Genomic DNA, 19,379 nt, shown 5'->3' on the forward strand with positions numbered 1-19,379 from the left:
CTTCAGCTACTATAGGAACAACTATACCCATTAAGAAGTTGGGGTATGTGGTAATTACTGCATATTTTAAATATTAGCCACATTTATTAAAAAGGCTATGTGGGCAAAAATATGCACTAATAAATAATTTAGTGCACGTTTTGCAATATAGTCAAAAACACAGAGGTCCTCAGAGGGACATTAGTTTGTAAATCCTGCATTCCATGCTCACATAATGTACACCCAAGTTGTAAAAACAGTCAGGTTACAGATCTTAAACATTCAAGACTCCCTCTGATGACAGAGCCCATGTGGCGTCTGCCCTTGATAGCAAAAGGCAGAGCTATCCCCATCATAAAGTTCTTATAGGCGCTCTCCTAAAACAAATGAAAGCACTCTGAAAATAGAAGATATAGGCAAAATCTTTTTAATGTTTCCAGTTGAATAAAAAAAAGTTGACTATCGCTGATCTCTACTCGATCATGGACAGTTTAGACTAATATTACTCCGAGATTTTTCACTAGTGTGTAGGTTTTGGGGGCCTGCCCGTTCCCACAACCAGGTCTGAAATCCAAGTCTCGGGAACTCAACTATCCGTTTCACTTTCCTCTCTCAACTCAGAGTGAAGTGAATTTCACACATTTATGAACCAATCACCTGCTTAAAATCGGCAACCTGGTGGGATGGCGTGTCAGATTGCGGCAATGTTTCAGCGCAACCGGAGTAGCATCTACATAGTTTATAGAGTAAAACAATACACGTGGACAACCCAATCAGAAGGTAGAGCTGAAATAAAAGTGGGGACAGGGTTGATCCCCAGGGGACACTGCTCCCCACAATTTGCAGATGTGTCTAAGAGATAGAGGAATGTCCACAAGCCGACTTCTCCAGTAAGAAGGTAGAGAGGTCAAGCAAAATCAGTGTGCTCGCCCCAACACTATTAACTTGCATACTCAGGTCTTCTAATACAGGAAATAACAGCACCAATGTTGCACTTCTGCCAGTGCAGACGTCATATATTTCAAGAGTTTTGTGAATTTTCACAAAGAGTTGGAGATTGGCTGAAGACAAAGCAGTTCGATAGTAGAGCAATTTGGCAACATGTGTGTCTTCGCTGTCCTTTTCCAACAATGGGGTTTAATGAAGGTGACAAAGGCTTCAGCGGGCTGCCAGTTGAGGTATTGTACAGGTATTCATGCATGAGAAAGAAAGGAGATCAGGCAAGTAGAAATGCTGGGAAAAACCTCTCAACATTAGGTTCAGAGCACAAATGAAGACTAACCTGCAAATTCCTACACATCATATGTACAAGACCTTGTTCCTATGATTCCCCTACAGGGCCACCTCCTTCATCAGGGGGGGAACTGGACAGGGTTATCATCAGTCTCTGGTCCTACGGTTTCACTGTCAAACCACAGGAAAGGTTCTGCAGGGTTAATGCCTAATGCCCACTCAACTACAAGTCCATGTGCCCATATGGCATCCGCACCTGGTACTGGAAGACGATTCAATGACAATGAAGTCTGCATCTTAAAACCACATGCATTATAATGACCCTACACCACCACCCTATTCCCTTAAAATTAATATTTACAGGCCACCAAGGTCCCCAGTAAACAATAAAGGAGGTTACAACATTTCAAATCAGATGTCCATTAGGTTAAAATGGTGTGGTCATAGGACCACCCAGTTAGCTCTGCCTGCCATGTTGATTGAAGGTGCTCCCACCAGGGGGTTGGATCTGCACAGAGTCCAGCAGCGGCCGCAGGGCCTGTCCAAATGGCCTGTTATGGAGAAAGATAAGAGTGGGTGAGAGTAAAAATACATCCTGGTTCGCAATTCCAAAGAAAACAGGCATGAGGAGTGGGATATTTCTGCAGAGGAACACACAAATGTTTCCTCCACATTTGAAGGTGCATGGATTACTATTCCTATCTCCTAAAAGTTATATCACCAGAGAAACCATAAACAAGACCAGCAGTGAAGGACATGACCATGCTAGTTATCTCCATTGTCCCCAGAACGTTCCCAAACCCGTTTCAACCGGGATTAGTCTATGTAAGCATGTCGTAAAGCTAGATTCCACAGCCATAAAAAACAGCCAGGACTTCTGGAGAGCTACTGTGGCTGTTTCACAATGTTCCCAAAAAACGCTCATACTAGATTTAAAATTGCCATGGCAGTGTTGCCAGAGATAATAACATGGTCATGCTGGTTTTGAGCTTGCCACCAGAATACTGTAATACCAATTTCAACATGGGCATGTCAGTTTTGCCCCAATTAAGATCTTTGTCAGGATATGGAACAAGGTACTTACCTGAAACTATTGTTCTCCAGCATGGGTCTGGTATGGATTCACATGCTCATGAATATTTCCCGTCGTCAGACTGGGAAATCCTCGGTAAAAGAAAAAACAGTTCACTTTCACTTATAAACTGAATTTCTCCTTTAAACCAATCACTGTCATCTGGGTCATACTGCCCCATAAAATGACAGTCCTCTCCCTAAGCCCCTCCTCTGGCAGCCATATTCAGATTTAGGAAGCACGTAGTGGCAGTATGACCAAGAAGAGCAGCAGAGGGGTTGGAGGGAGGGTTTGATTGTGAATCCATGCCAGACCCATGCTGAATAACAATAGTCAGAGGTAGGTAACTTGCTCCGTCTCCAGCATGGGGTCCGACATGGATTTACATGCTCATGAATAACAAATACATAGCAGTTCAACATTACACAACCACAGCAGGTGGCAGGGCTCAACAGAAACAATTAACTCTTACCTCCGGAACAAACTCACCTCAAGCTAACAGGTTGCGCAGCACTGCCTGGCCAACTCTGGACTCCTCCCTGGAATCCCAGTTGACGCAGTAGAAATTTGTGATGGTGTGCGTGGACCTCCACGTAGCAGCCCTGCAGATGTCAAGCAGGGGCACACCATTCAGGTACGCTGTCGACGCATCGATCGCTTTGGTGGAGTGAGCTCTCGGACGGCCGGGCAGCTGTTGGTTCGCCAACCGATGACAGTGCATGATGTAGCCAGAGAGCCACCTGAGATGGAAGCCTTGGACAAGGCCTTCCCATGGTTCACAGGACCAAAGTTCACAAACAGCTGTGAAGTCTTCTGAAAACTCTTTGTGGTGCGTGCCACGTAGAACTTCAGGGCACAAGCAACATCCAGCAAGAGCAAGGCCCTTTCAGCCGGTGACGAAGGCATCGGGGGGAAAAAAACAGGTAACTTCAAAGGCTTGTTGAGGTGGAATTCTGACAAAAACTTCAGCATGAAAGAGGGGTGCGTCCGCAGAACCATTCTCGATTTATGGAAAGTCAGGTATGGCTGGTTGCAGGATAAGGCCTGGATCTCACCTACCCTCTTGGCAGAGGTGATGGTCACAAGGAGAGATGTTTTCCACGAGAGGAACTTGAGACGGGCCTGATGCATAGGCTCGAAGGGCACCCCTTGCGCCCCCATAACCACATTGAGTTCCCACGCCGGGGCAGGCGCCTTCACTGGCGGGAAAGATCGAAAAAGTCCTTTGAGGAACTCCTTGATAAGTCAGTGAGACCACAGTGTAAATCTTCCTGGTGTAGCGGGAAATAGCCGCCAGATGCACCTTGATAGAAGCGTGTGCCAGGCCGGCCTTGGCCAAAGAAACCAAATATTTGCATTTGTATTTATTAGTCTTATATAGCGCTTTACACCAAAGCACTGCACATTTACAACAACAGGGTACATTTAACATAACAAAAAACAGTAACAACAGAAGCAAATTACAATCTTGAATCAGTCACCAAAAAACAGTATGTAGAGCAATTAGACAGAGGGGGAAGGGGGAGAGCTAGGTGGAAGAGGGAGGGAGGGTAGGAGGAGGAGGGAAAGGAAGGGGTGGGGTGAGAAGGGTGGGGGAAAGTGAGGGGAGAGGCTAAGGGGGGGGAGAAGGGGAGTGAGAGGAGGGGGGTGTCAAGGCGGGGAATGAAGAAGGAGGGATTTAAGGGACATGCAGAAGGAGGAAAAGGTATGAGTAGAGCGGATAGAAAGAGGTAAGGAGTTCCAGTGGAGGGGGGCCAGGAGTTGGAAGCAGCGGTAACGTGAGGAGGCACAAGGGGAGGGAGGAACAGTGAGGAAGAAGTGGTCAGCAGAACGAAGGGGACGAGAGGGAGTATAGAAAGAGAGAAGGGAAGAGAGAAGGGGGAGCAAGATCGTGGAGAGATTTGAAGACCAGGCAGAGAAAGTGAAATTTAAGTTGAGAGTGAAATGGGAGCCAGCCAAAGGAGGATAGGGAAGCAGAGATGGAGTCTCGGGGGGAGAGGAGACAGAGGGTACCGATGGCAGAGTGGTAGATAGATTTGAGGGGGGCAAGATGTGAAGTGTGAAGACCAAAAAGTAAGGAGGAGCAGTAGAAGAGGCGAGAAAAGATAAGGGAGTAGATTAAGAGTTTAGTAGCATGGAAAGTAAGGGAGGGGCGAACTGTGAATATTGTAGAGGTGGTAGTGACAGGCACGAGAGGTGAGGGAGATATGGGGGGAAAAAGTGAGAGAAGAGTCGAAGTGAAAGCCTAGGTTACGAGCATGGGGGAGAAAGTAAGATTAGAGGGAGGAAAATGAATGAAAGGGGGAAGGGAGTTGGAAGGGAAGAAAACTACTTCAGTTTTCTCAGAGTTAAGGGAAAGAAAGCGAGAAGCCATCCAGTTTTTAATAGCAGTAAGACAGGAGGAGAGTTTAAGGTGGAGGTCAGGAGAGAAGGAAGAGAAGGAAAGAAAGAGCTGCATGTCGTCGGCATAGAAATGGTGAGAGATGCCAAAAGGAGATCACAGGGGCAAGGAGGGAGGTGTAGAGTGAGAATAGGAAAGGACCAAGCATCGAGCCTTGGGGAAATCCGTATTCAAGAGGGTGGGTGGGAGAGAAGCGGCCTCCCCAGGAAACAGTAAAAGAACGGGAGGAGAGGTAAGAGGATAGCCAGTTGAGTACAGAGCCTTTGAAACCAAAGGAGGAGAGAGTGTTGAGAAGAAGGGGGTGATCGACAGTGTCAAAAGCAGTCGAGAGATCAAGAAGAATAAGGACAGAGGATTGCTTAGAGTGTTGGGCAGAGAGGAGGGAGTTAAGGATGTAAGTGAGGGCTGTTTCAGGAGAGTGCTTGGGGCGAAATCCAGATTGAGAGGAGGGAAGGAGAGAGAGATTAATGACAAAGGATGAGAGCTGCGAGTAGGCAAGGCGCTCAAGAATTTTAGAGAGGAAAGGGAAAAGTGAGATAGGGCGGAAGTTAGAGGTGAGCAGGGGATCAGCAGTAGGTTTCTTCAGAATCGGAACGATAGTGGCATGCTTGAAAGCAGAGGGGAAGGAGGCCGAGGAAAGGCAGATATTGAAGAAGGAGGTAAGGTAGGGAATAAGAAGAGGGAAGATCTTAGGAATAAGAAGGGAGGGGACAGGGTCAGATGGGGCAGACGAGGGATGGGCTTTGGAGAGGAGGATAGAAACGTCAGAAGGGGAGACTGGGGAGAATACAGTCATGCAAGTAGAGGGTGAGGAGGGAGAAGAAGGACGGGGGAGAGTGAAGAGGAATAGATTTTTTGTTGAAGGGCCACAATCTTGGAGGATAAGAAGTTTGCGAAGTCAGAGATAGAGAGGGTGGAGGAGGTTGAGGGATCAGGGTTTGGGGGAGAGAGAAGGCGAGAGAGAGAGTTTGGAAGATACGGCAGGGGTGGGAAGTTTGGGAATGAAGGAGGTTTGAGTAGTAGGAGCGTTTTGCTGAGGTGAGACAGGAGACATAGAGGGAGTGATAAGAGAAGTAGGAGGATTGGTTGGGAAGTGATGGAGATTTGAGCCAGGGTCTCTCAAGACGTCGGAGGAGACGTCGCATGGAGAGGAGTTGAGGGGAGAGCCAAGGTTGAGAGGGTTTCCGGGTGTGACGGAAGAAGGAAATCGGGGGGAAGGGGATCAAGAGAGGAGGAGATAGAAGAGGAGAGAGTAGAGAGTGCATCATTGGCCGATAGAGAAGAGAAGTCGCGGGGAGAGAAGAGCAAGTTTCAAGAAAGAGGGAGGGATCAAAGTTACGAAGGTCACGACGTGAGAAAATAGAAGGGGAAGGTTTAGGGGAAGAAGGAAGAGGAAGGGGGTAAGGGAGAAGGAGAGTAAAGCATGATCATAGACATGGAGAGGAAGAGTAGAGACAGAAGAAGAGGGGTAGAAAGAGTTAGGTCAGGAGTGGAGCCAGAGGAGTGAGTAGGAGAGGAAGGAAGAGGGGAAAGGAGGTAGGAATCGAGGATGGACGAAAGGGGAGAGGAGTGAGGGGGAGAATGGAAGTGAAGATTAAAGTTGCCAAGAACAGTAAGGGGGGAGGGAGAGGGAGAAATGAGAGAAAGGAGGTGATCAAGGTCATCGTAGAAGGTAGACATAGGGCCAGGTGGGCGATATATAATTAGAAAGGAGATGGTGTGAGGAGAGGAGAGGAGAAGGATTTGTAAAAAAATTCGAACGAGGGGAAAGAAGGAAGGGAAGGAGAGGAGGTAGAGGAAAGGTATTTGGGGTTGAAGAGGAGGCCAATACCTCCACCATGACCAGTGGCGCGAGAGATGTGAGAGAAGGAGGATGAAGAGGTGGTTAGGGAGGCAGGACTGAGGTGTTGTGAGGAGGGATCCAGGTTTCAGTGAGGCAGAGGAATTGAAGGTTGGGACAGAGGAACATGTTAAGAACTGCTGCAGTCTTGTTGCAGAGGGATCTAGCGTTCCAGAGAGCAATGTTAATGAGGGAGGAGGGTTGGATAGTGCGGGGGTAGAGAAGGTTAGGGCAGTGGGAGAGGGAGGGCATAGTAAAGGAAGGGTGAGGGGGTTAAAGAGGGGAATGGATAAGAGGAGGAGGGAGAAGTAGAATAAGAGAGGACTGGGGAGGCGGAGAGGGGGAGGAGAGTGGGGAGGGGGTAAAAAGGACAGAGGGGGGAGATTTGGACAAGCACATAACCGAGGGGGGGGAGAGGAAGGGGAGGGATAAAGAGGTGGTAGGAGAGGAGGTAGATAGGGGGGCAGGGGATAGGAAGGGGTTGAACAGTGAGGATAGAGCTAGTGGTTGAGGCTGGAAGGTAAGAGGTATGGAGGGCGCACTAGGAGGCAGAGTAGGGTTAGCTGAAGGGGGCACTCAGAGGTAGGGGGGGAGACCTTAAGGTTCAGTGAGCAGGTAGCAGAGAGGGCCTCAGTAGGAAGGACGCCCTGGTTGTGAGGGGAAGGAGGGCAAGGACGCAGAAGTTGGAGAGCTGGTTGAGAAGAAGGCTTAGGGGGTTGGAGGTGAGGGGCTACCTAGGGCTCGTAGTGGAAAGAACGCTGCGGCACGAGGAGGGGGGGCGGGCAGTGAATCTGAGGGTAGGGGAGAGTTTATGAGGAGAGTTGGTGGGGACTGAAGACCAAAGTGCTAGCGCAGGAACAGAGCTCAAGTCCAAAGTGCAAACGTGGGAGAAGCGCAGGAGGAGGCTCAGATGAGCTCTAGAGACCAGAGTGCTAGCGCCAGGACAGCACGGGGAGGGGGGACCTCTGGGCACAGTACTAGAGTGCCAGCACAGGAACAGCGTAGGAAAAGGGTATGATGGGTGTTGCAGTTCAAGGTGCCAGTTCTGGATCAGCACAGGGAGAGGCTCAATTGGGCACAGAAGACCAGAGTGCCGGCGCTTGAGAAGCATAGAAAGAGGCTCTGATGAGCCCTGGAGACGAGAGTCACAGTACAGGAACAGGTAGGAAGAGGATCCGACAGGAACTAAAGTACAGAATGACTGCGCAGGAACTGTGTAGGAAGAGGCTGTGATTGGGTCAATTGGGATTCAGCCGAAGAGAGGCCCCACAATAGTAAGGTTTGCACAGTCGTGAAGAGGGGGGACAGTGATGCCAAAGACGGGGAATCACAGGAGGCTCTGAGGACCGGAGTGCCCGGAGCAGGGTTGAGGGGGGTGAGAGGTCGCGGCAGGGATCAGCTGGGGTTATCCGAAGAGGGGCCTTTGAGGAGAAAAACTGATGGTTGCTCACTGCAAAAAATCGACAGAGCTGGAAGTAAGAGGCGGCATTGCACGCAGGAGCCTCAGTCTGGGCAAGATGGACTGCACACACCGCAATACGCCGGAAGCACAAGCTCCAGTCCAGGGTGGAAGGAGGCCTGGTAAGCGATGGTCCCAGGGGACAGAGGAGGCTGCAGTGGGGACCGAGCAGGAACCACAGCATCACGAAACAGGCTGGTGGTTTCTCGGCAGCAGATCCAAATCAGGACTGCTGAAGACATTGGGATACAGGTCTGTGGAAGGCAGCCGCACCCGCAGCCGTACGGAAGGAGACCTTATCCAAAGCAAAGGACACGCCGCCAACGCTGCAGAAAGGAGAAATGATGAAGGAAATCAGACTGCGTAGCCAAGCTGGGAGCAGCTGATGAGGAGCCTGAAATTGAAAGGAGGCGGGCTGCGGGGGCTCGGGGCAAGTTGCAGCACCATGAGCAAGGGCACTGGAGGCGCGGGCCGATCTGGGATCTGATGAGGAGGAGCCCGCAATACGATGGAGGCGGGGGGGGGGGGGGGTGGGGGGGCAGCGAAGCAGAGAGGGCCCGGGACCAGATGCAGTACCTCACACCGAGGTCACTGGAGGCGCGGGCCGAGCCGGGATCCGCTGAGGAGGAGCCCGCAACAGGATGGAGGCGGGCGGCAGCTTCACACAGAGTGCCCCTGGCCAGATCGAGCACCTCACACCGAGGCCACTGGAGGCGCGGGCCCAGCAGGGCTCTGATGAAAAAGGGGCCGCAGTAGGATGGAGTCGGGCGGCGGCAAAGCAGTGAGGGCCCGGGGCCAGATGGAGCACTTCACAGCGAGGCCACTGGAGGCACGGGCCAGGCTGGGATCTGTTGAAATGGAGCCCGCAATAGGATGGAGGCGGGCGGCGGCGGGCAAAGCCGTGAGGGCTCGGGGCCAGATGGACCGCCAAACACCAAAGTCACTGGAGGCGCGGGCGGAAGATGGCCGTCGGGATGTCCCCGAGACTGGAGCTATGGAGGCCGCACCAAGGATCCGAGCCCGGACTGGGCAAAGGAGAGTCCGAATCAGGAAGAGATCAACGTCGGAGGATCCCCCAGGCTCAAGGACCAGGAACGTAGGTAAGATGGATGAGATAGTTGCAGTATATATTGTTTTAAAATCGACTGAAACAGCCTGGGTTGAGGAGGCGCCGGTTCAGGCGACCGAGCTTCTGCGCCCCTTAGTGGTAATATGGAAGATATTTGCGGGTCCGTGACCCTCAGCGGGTTAATCTTCTGCGACCGGCACCATGTAGCGAAGCGCTTCCACTTGTGATGCTAGCACTTCAAAATTGACGATACCCTGGCCTTGGCGGGGACCTCTCTGTAGTCCACAGGCAACTTGTATCCACCAAACTCTAGGGCTGCAGGAACCAAGCCCTCCGGTTCAGCGATCCTAGATCATGATGCAGGATAGCGCCTCCGTCTGAAGATCCGGAACTACTGGCAGCTTGACCGGAGGTGACGCCGACAGACTGAGACGGTCCAGATACCAAATCGGCCCCAGCCATGCCCGGGCGATAAGTATCATCTTGCACGGACACAGTATGAGTGTGCTGATGACTCGTAGCAGGAGAGGGAACAGAGGAAATGCGCACAGGAGCAGTCCTTCCCATGGAACACTGGAGGCCAGCTTCAAGCCGAAAGGTAGGGCCTTGAACTGGTAGTGCTGTCCCTGTGAATGGGGACGTGGAATTAGGCGTCCTCCAGGTCCAGCGACATCAAGAAGTCTCCTTTTTCCAGTTGGCGGAACACGTGTTGCAGCGTGACCATCCTGAATCTTTGGGAATTGAGGTATTTGATCAGACATCGTAGGTCTAGATTGGGCCGCCAGCCCTCTTCTTTCTGACCAGAAAGTATCTGGAATAGACTCCGGAGCCCCAGAGTCATTGGAGAACTAGCTCTATTGCCCGTACCTCTTCCAGGAGCTGAGGGATATGCTGCTCCCGACGTGCCACCAGAGGGATCCGGGAACACCTGTCCTGAAATTCCAGGTTATGTCATTGGGCGAGAGTGTCCAGCACCCATTTGTCGGTGGTGATCTTTACCACTCGCTGACGAACCTAGTCAGCCGGCCTCCCACCATTCACACGGGTGGGAGCCCGACATCCTAGTTGGTTCAGGCTCGCTTCAACGCGGTCCTCCGCTACTGTAGGCCTGGGAACGGCCTCTGTATGCTTCCTGAGTAGTGGATCTGGAAGGCTGATGGTATGCGGAGAAACCTTTGGAAGACCCGCTCGACTTTCCTCTTGAGGAGTGAAAAGAAGAGCGGTGCTGCTGGAGGGTGCCCAGGGAACGGGCAGTCTCCATATCCGCCCTGATGGCCTAGAGCGACTAGTCGACAACCTTCCCAAATAGGTAATCTCTGTCGAAGGGCATGTCCAGTACCTTCGCTTGGACCTCCTAGCGGAAATTAGTGGCCTTCATCCAGCCTAGGCGATGAAGGCAGACACTGTTCCCCATGTGCCGGAACCCCATGTCGGTGACGTTCAACGCCACTGTGATGGCGTGATCAGACGCTACCTCTGCTTCCTGGAAGAGAGCGATTGCCTCCATCTTCTTAACGTCTGGGAGGAACTCCAAAATCGGAGCCAGCTTGTACCCCAGCTCCCTGTTGTACCTGGCTAGGATCGCCAATGCGTTCGCCGCCATTATGTTATCTCAAAGCGCTTGTGGGTTGAACACCCTTGGGGACCGTAGTCCAGGTCAGTCGAGAGAGTAGGGTAGAATACTGTGCTTGGGTGCACTCAATATGTGTGTACCCAGTGTGATTTGAGTGATTGTTGCTGCATCCTAACACTAGGTGCGGTGGTAGTGGGAGATCAGTCAAATGTGTGCAGTCAGGTTGTTGGTCACCGAGACTGCATACTGGCAGCAGTAGACCTGTGTAGGACATTTGTGTGTGCAGCTATGCTGATTGTTTCGTGGGGTATAGCTGTGTTCTAACAGGTTATTGAGGTGTTCATGTAGAATTGTTTAAATGTGTGCAGCTCGGCCGAAATTGATCGAGGGGTACAGCTGCGCTCTATTGTTTGTTGGTGTAAAGTGGAGAGTGAGCATAGTGGTAGGAGAGGTGAGTGTCTGGAGCGGATGATTTACTCTTAGGAGTCCACTGTTCCGGTTACTTTCTGGGTCTGGATGAGCTGACAGTGATCGACCTCATGTTTCGCGGTAGCAGTACTCTGAGGTAGATTCAAAGGTTGGACCGGAGTAAATTATGATTTACACGGCCAGAGGGTCATTATTGTTAGGCTCGGCACTATGTGTCAAGGAGCCCATTTTCCGGGTCCCTGGTTGTGGTGGGTTACATGGACGGTCTTGGCAGGATACTGGTTATAGGCCAGGATATATTTCACAGCAACAATCCTACCGAGGCAGAGGTGCTAAAGGACCAGCTGGACAGAGGCATTGTAGAGCCTAGTTGTTTTAGTGCCTTCAGTGGGTTGGTATTTTAGGTAAGTAGTCGGGCAAGGTAGGGAGTGAATGGGTATGATCAACTTGATGGCACGAGAGGCTGCTAGGCCTGTGTAGTAGAAAATCGGGACGCAGATAGTCAGCAGATGCATATATGCTAGAGCCTGCAAGACATTAAGGCTGCCAACTGTGGCTCACAGTTCCTAATTTCGCCTTGAGGTCTTATTGGTCAGTTACTGTGGTCCCTTCCCTCGGTATCCGTAGGAACACTTGTTGGCCAGAATTCTGGTGGGTTTCGGCGCCCCTAGGCAGTCCTAATCATGGTCCACAGAAAAAGCTAGGTTTTTAGAGCTTTATGGAAGACCATGTAGTCTTGGGTGTGTCGAATGTGAGGAGGGAGTGAGTTCCACAGAGTTGAAGCCAAGGTCGAGTAGGCAGACCCTCCAAACCTGGTTGAATTGGAGGATGGAATCTCTAGTAAGAGCTTGACCTTTGGGTGCGTGATGGGTGGTAGGGTGTAATCCTCTCTTGGAGGTATGCTGGGCCCGTCTTGTGCACTGCTCGGTGGGTACTGCATAGGATTTTGAAAAGTGGCCCTTCGTCCAACAGGGAGTTCGTGGAGGGTGCGGAGAGCAGGCGAGATGTGTTCTCTGTGTCCTAACGCAAGAAGGAGACTGGCAGCAGTGTTTTGGGCTCTTTGGAGTTTGTTAAGTTGGTATGCCAGTGTACCCAGATATAAGGAGTTGGCATAGTCCAGTCTCAACATAACAATGCACATAATAGCAGCGAGTCTGTTGGGGTAGGTGAGGTAAGGGAAAATGCGTCTTACGAGCTTGAGGAGGCAGTGACAGGATTTTGATACATTATTGATCTGATGGGAGAGGGTTGAGCCGAGTCCATAGTGCAGCCAAGGTTTTTGACTATTTCAGAGGTAGGAGGGGGGGTGCCAAGGGAGGGGGGGCATGGGAGTGGTTGCAGGAGAAGAGCAGTGTTACCGCACACCATGATGTGGTTTCTTGTCATCCATCGGTCAATGTCTCCGAGTCAAGTTTCAAGGTCGGGTAGTGGGTTGACGCCCGTTTCAGGAATTCTGTTTTAGGAATTCTCCGGATAATTTGGGCATCGTCAGCATAGTTGTAGCAGGTGAGCTTGTGCATGCGGATGATCCCTGGTAGAGTGGTCAGATAGATGTGGACGCCGTAGTAAAAGATCACCTTTCTTCACATGGCATCCATCCTCGATGTCTGGAGGGACTGAAGACAACTAGGACGGGTTGGCCGACCGTTTCCTCGCGGCCACCGATACCACTGATTCAGGCCCTTGGGTGCGTAGTCTAGTACCCAATACTTCTTTTCCAGCCTATCCCTTTTGGCTGGAGCCGTGCAAGGGTACTTAATGAGGGTCAGGCCCTCTTCCGAAACATAGTCCAGAAGGGGTACCGCCATGACAGTCTTTCTCTTGGCCTCACGCCTCTGGTACACGAAGCCCTCCTTCTTAGTTTCCTCGGGCACTGGAATAGCTCTGATGCTCTTGAAATCATGGAGTGGAAAGATCCCACTTCATCAGGCAGAGACACCCTATGGGGACATCCAAATGTGGGGATTCGCCGTCCTCTGCGACGATATCCTCATCATCATCCTCAGTCGTTGTGGCCCTATCCGTCCCTGTACCAGAGGCTGGGCCTGCTGGGGGAGCAGGAACCAGACGTGGAGGCAGAGGTTGGAACGTGGGCGTTCTGATCACTCTTCCTCTTCTTCGTTGGCGGCATATCTGGGACCTGGGGAACCACAGGTACCAGAGGCATCCTCAACTGATCTCAGACACCAAGGTGTGTAAAGTCGACAGAATATCCAAGGACATGTCCCTTGGCTGAGATGGCAGAACAGGAAAACTAGGCCCTGCGCCTTAGTCCTCCTCCTCCTCCTCCTCCTCTTCCTCTTCCACGTCCCAAGGACTCCTGGTCTTCATCGTCCCTGGACCAGACCTCCATGGCTTGGGCGACAGCCTGGGAGTGCTGTTTCTGGGCCTCCTTGTCCCCCCTCTTTCCCTCCCTGAAGGTCTTTAACCGGAGCCTGAACCGGTTCCCCCCCCCCCGGTGCCAGCAGACTTTGCCAAAAGTCACTGGGGTGGTGTCGCGCCTTGGGGATAGAGACACTTGAGCTGCGGGGGTTACCTTCACAAGGTCAGCACCCTTAGCTACAGCAGTCTCGAATTCCACTGTCAACGAGGTCTTAGCCTGAGCCGATGGGGCCTGCTTAGGCTGCTCGGCCTTCTTTTCCTCTGTCCGCAGTTTCTCTGATTTCTCAGAAAGTTTAGCCGGGGTACATGACTTCCTCTCCGAGGAGGAGCTTGCTTGCTGGCTAACAATGGAGGCAGATGGTGAAGTCTATTGCGCCCTAGCCACCTTGGAATACGTTTCCGCTGCGAACCCGGTGGACTCTGTTCTTGGCCTTATCTTGGGCTCCCATGGATGAGGTACCCTCATAGGACTTAAAAGAGCGTTCCTCCGACTGGCCGGTCCTGGGTGAGGCATGACCCTGCTTGTCGCACGGAGCAGCGGCCTTGGTGTTGAGCCACGCCGCTAGTCTACTGTGCCTGTCTTTCGTCGTCTTCTTGGAGAAACCGAGGCACATTTTGCATTCCACCTACTTGTGGTCCGGGTGCAAGCAGTAGAGGAATTGCAGGTGCTTATCCTGCACAAACATGTTCCGTAGTCCGCATTTGGTGCAGGGATTGAAGAGGGACCTTCCCTCCTTCTCTTCCGTCATGGTTGGAGGGCGCAAAGTAGGCCTGATGGCCTTCTACAATCTTCGATGATCTTCACCCTTGAGGGATGCAGAAATTCACAGACAACGGATCCTCACTGTCGGCAGATGAAGAAAAGAGCACACAGGCTGTTTTGAAACCAAGGAGGACTTTTTCTGTTGAAAAAACATACAAATAACTGAGAGCAAACTAGACGACTACCAACACTGAAACGAGCTGTAAAAATCTGAAGATGGCTGCCAGAGGAGGTTATTAGGTAGAGGACAGCTATTGAATGGGGGCAGTATAACCCAGAGGACAGTGATTGCCTTAAAGGAGAAATACATTTTGTAAGTGAAAGTTAAAATTCTTCTTTTACCGAGGACTCCCAGTCGGACAACAGGGAATATTCATGAGCATGTGAATCCATGTCAGACCCCAAGCTGGGGAACATCTAATCTGCCTCAAGACAATGCAAAGGCCACTTTCAAAATGGGCATAACAATGTTTCTCAGTTAAACACATCAACATGCTCATGTTTAACACAATGCCCCCAGAACCTGCCACAGAACCAATTCCTGGTATGTATTGGGAGTGGATACCTTATTATCACCCACCACATGGCGAGTAGTGCGCACACACACAAACATAGTGTACTCTATTACTTTAACAGGTGGTAGACAATGTTACTCCCAACTCCTGTGGCACATGCAGAAGAAAGGAAGCAGGGAGATCGGCTGTCAATCACCCCACTGCTTGGTCCTAATTCAGATTCGCCTGATTCACGCTGCCATGCATATGCTGATATTGCACAAGGGTTGTGACACATTGGTGCACCTCATGGCTCCTAAGAACTGGGAAGTCAAGTGCCATGCAGTTTCAACACATAAAACACAAAGCTCAGGGCTATATGCAGGCTGGCCACGATTGAACCCTGCCTTACAGGGCTTAAGGCTATCTACATACCTGTGTATACTGTGACTGAGCCCCATGCCAGAGCTTGGGGATAGATAGTGGGGTGGTCAAAGGGGCTGGGGGCCACCCTGAGCTAGTGGTTGCCGGACCTGGAGGCATTTAGGGAACCCAGAGATCACCCTAACTGGGTCACTGTCTTAAGGCAGCGAGCAGCCCAAGATTATTCACCTCCTACCAACCCCACAGAGAGGCTGGGAACCCAAGGGGGCAGTAACTTGGACATGAGCAACCTCAACCCTCCTACCCATGTGAATCACAACCACAGAGTAGGAATGTATGAACAGGGACGCATATACCCTACTGTTCATTTGAATATTGAGGTCCATGAAAGAATGTTTCAGGATCTCCCACACAAGCCCTAGCCCCATTATGTACTACTGGGAGAGGGGGAGGAGGGTAAAGGCCCTAGCCCTTAAAGAGACTCCCTCCCCAACAGAGGAACCCAGTGGAGAGCCACTCAAGCTCCTTAGCCAGACCCAAACATTTAAAATAGGGAATGGAGCCTCTCACCTTAAGAATACAATGTTGCACTACTTCAGTGATCCTGACAAACGAGGAAATACATTTTTCCCCTCGGCACTCATGCAAGGCAAACCCTCAGATATTGCGTTTCACATGCACATAACCGTGTAAGTGCCACAAATACAAAGTCATACCTTTCACAAGGAAGCAATGATCTGCATGCAACCAAACAATCCCCATTCACCAGGGGCGGCTTGCCCATGGGGGCAGTATGTTCGGTGCCCCACCCACAAAATGTGTTATTAATGAGCGAAAGACTCACTCATTAATAACAGAGCTTAAACGTTTCATTTTTATGCAACTTCCATCAATGAAAATGAAATATGTGCAGCAGGCAGCAGCTCGGCACGAGTCAGTGCCCAAGCCGTGGCTGCTTGATTGATTTGTCAGGCCACAGCGGTGCAGTGAGGAGAACACTTACAAGAGCCATCCCCTAGACATGCTCAGTGTAGTTTGAGCCCAGGGAGATCTCAATGGATCTCCAAGGTGGGCTCAAATGGAGGCCAGGGAGCATGAAGGTGGCGAAAAAAAAGCAAATGGAGGAGACACCCCGATAACCCGGGCAAGGATAGCAGGAAGCACGCTAAAGCGATTGGAAAGCCCGCAAAGGGCAACAAAGGAAGGGGGCTTGCCAAGCCCCATTTACGCGGCGGGCATCCTGTGCAGGAAGCATCCAGCCCCCAGCAGAAGGACACCCGCCGCAGCAGAAGAGGATTTTCATTTTCCACCCACCCTGCATAAGGGACAGCTACGGCAAGGCCTGGCCGTTGACGTCACAGGACGCCGAGGCAGTGTTTTGCCGACCAGTGACAAGAGACGGATTCCAAATGAGCCATGGGAAAGCCGGAAGGGTCTTTGCTCTTCTTGGACCAGCGCCTCTTGGGAGCCTAAGCAGCGGGGGCGTCTGGTGGTAGCAATGAGGGCTCAGCTTCCCCCCGAATAAACTGCGCTCTCCCAGCCCAGGAACACCTGCAGGGGCAGGCGGGTCTCAGACACGAAGGGTTGGGGGAGTTGTGCCTACTGTGGACTTTGTTGGGAAAAGGGGGAAGCAGGTTTTGGACACGGAGCAGTCGCTGCACCTTCTGAATTATTTTTACAATTGTTTGCAGTGTTTATTATGTGTGAAAATAAATCTGCAGCCTTTTTATGCCAAAAAGAAGACATGTCTCATTCTGCACCTTACTGGTTGGGAAAAGAAAGTGGCCAAGAGGAATGAGCAAGGGTGATGTATGTTGGGATAGTACTGGACAAATGCCAAGGTTATTTAAATTGAAGCGCCCCAAAAGGAATAACTTGCACACTTCACTCTGCCTCCTATTCTGTCCGTCAGAAATGCTATGGCAGTGAAAGGATAGAAGGTGGGGTCAAATGATGCTGGGGAATGTCGCAAGCGGAGGGTGGCACTACGCAGGACCTTGTCGACGCCTCCATTTCCTCAGCTTGTGACGTGTGCTGTGCCGTTTGAAGCAGGCAGGCTCGTTCATGGAGGAAAAAAAGCCCCTCCCTGCCCAATACACGTGGTGCCAGGCCAGCAGCAGAAGTGGGAAGTCAAGGACGTTTCTGAAGAGGACTGATTGTGAGTTGAGGAGGATTCGTTTTACTGGCTCAAAAGTTCAAATTATGTGTCTGCAGTGCGAGTAACCCACAATTTGAACTTTTTGACTTGGGCCATCCCATAAATCTACTGCACCTCACAGTGCCAGTGATATATTTTGACGTTTTAAAACCAGCACCCCCAGTTTGGGATGTTTTTCTTGAGTCAAGAAAATCCTCCCACACCTGTGCTGCTTTTAAAATGTCAAATGTGCCTCAAGATCTGAGGTGCCTTGTACAATTCATTTATACCTCATACGTCAACACATAAGTTGTACTTTAGTGAGTCAGTCAACTGGCTGCTTAATAAAAGTTGAATTATGTGACGGCGTGCAAGTGTGATATATAAATGCACTACACACTATGTCCTTCACTTGCATAATAATTTAGAACCTTACTTTTTAGCAGTGGCAATCACAGTACACTAGGGGCCTCGTTACGACCTTGGCGTTAACCATGGCGCTATTAGCGCCATGGTTGACGCCGGTATTTTACCAACTCCCCCATGGTGAATGGCGGAATTACCGCCCCATTCCAAGGTTGGCGGTGCGGTAATTCCCCATTGGCCCCTTCCCCATTCCCATTTTTGCCCCCATAGGGCTCAATGGGAATGGGGAAGGCAATAATTACGGTACCGCAAATTGTGGTACCGTAATTACCTCGAAAGTCCCTTTGCAGGTTCCTTCCTTAACGGCTGGTAAAACCAGCCGTTAAGGTCGGGACCCGCAAAGGGGCCTCGAAATTAGGCGGTAAGGGTTTAACGGCGCCGACACCTTTTACGGTGCCGTTAACCCCTTACCGCCTGGGTCGTAATGAGGCCCTAGGTGTTATTTTAACCCTACTCATCGTTAAAGCATGCATGTAATGAATGTGCACAGCATTCTGAATGGCTAATGTTTCTGCCCTGCACATGTGTTCCGAGTTCAGGTGTGTTTGTGATCTCTGTGGGTCACTCTGGGGGACACTCTCCTTAATGCCGGTCCAGGGGAAAAGTTGTCAGAGCTCGCCGGGGGTCCATTTCAATATGTTTGCCCCCCCTTAAATACAGTTCAGGAAACACTCTGAGGCACCTGTTGGTGACTTGAAAATAATGGATACAAAGGAATGCAGCAAGGATATTAATGAATTGCTGCAAATTAACACATGACAGGCAGCCAGTAGGGGAGGTGAAACACTACCTGTCCACTGAAAAGCTATTTATTGCATTTTGTCAGCAAGGTGTTAATGCAGGTGAAACCACAATAAAAAGGCAACAAGGTGATAAAACTGCTGAATGCTTGGCGCCAGCAAAGGTAACCTGTAACGTCTGTGTGTGTGGCAAAGCGCATATTTATTGTCATGAATCAAATAAATATATGTTGCTGTATAGACTGCCAACATGGGAGCAGCTGCTAGGGACCCCTCTGAGGCTTGGGCCCATTTGAACTGCAAAGGTGGAAAGGCCCTGACACTGTTCCTGCCTTATGTACGTTTTGAGCAGAACAGGCTAACACACAGGGCTGAGCAGATACCAGCGAGGGCATCCGGCTCGCAGAGATCACCCCAGAGGGTTAATAAATAGATACGCCGACACAGCCTAGTGCATGACTGAGACTCCCAACGTGGAACCCTAGGGCATCATTGCAGCGTTCTGGGAATATATCAATTACTGCCTGCTGAAGGACAGGGTGCACAAGGTGGATGCCTCCCAAGCCAGCTAAAATGAAGGCGAGCCAACCGACGCTGGATGCCTATGCCAAGACCACAAAACAAGATAGTAGGGGAAGCACGGAACCCACGCTGGAAAAAGGGGGGATGCCTTGGAACTGCATAATCAAGTGAAGCTGTCAAAATAGATGTGGGACTGTTACATGATGTTCGGAAACTGGCGGAGCGCACTACTACTCTCGAAACCCAGGTTAAGGAAAACACAGAGACACTTCAGGAGACACACACCAATGTACATGTCCTGCAATAGAAGCTAAGCCCAATGGAAAACAGGGTGGAAGAGGCGGAAGGGCGTGCATGCAGAAATAATATTCACATAGTGGGCCTGCCGGAAGGAGAAGGCGGCGTGGACCACACCACTTATATAGAAAACATGCTACTTCAAGAAATAGGGCCCGGAAATTTCACACAAGGCTTTG

At 50.9% G+C, this 19,379-nt stretch overlaps 1 protein-coding gene across 2 annotated transcripts in view; it reads right to left on the minus strand.

The window, feature by feature from the left end:
• Positions 1–390: 390 nt before the first annotated feature.
• The window catches only part of DESI1 (desumoylating isopeptidase 1), a 378,189-nt gene continuing 359,200 nt past the window's right edge, over positions 391–19,379 (minus strand). For both annotated transcript variants that reach the window (XM_069652770.1, XM_069652771.1), the window contains exon 6: positions 391–1,763. In XM_069652770.1, coding sequence (XP_069508871.1) covers positions 1,670–1,763 — 94 coding nt within the window. In that variant the 3' untranslated portion in view covers positions 391–1,669. The remainder of the gene's footprint in view (positions 1,764–19,379) is intronic.

Source organism: Ambystoma mexicanum, chromosome 3p (assembly GCF_040938575.1).
Source record: "Ambystoma mexicanum isolate Mex_15411 chromosome 3p, UKY_AmexF1_1, whole genome shotgun sequence".
Taxonomy (NCBI): Eukaryota; Metazoa; Chordata; class Amphibia; order Caudata; family Ambystomatidae; genus Ambystoma; species Ambystoma mexicanum.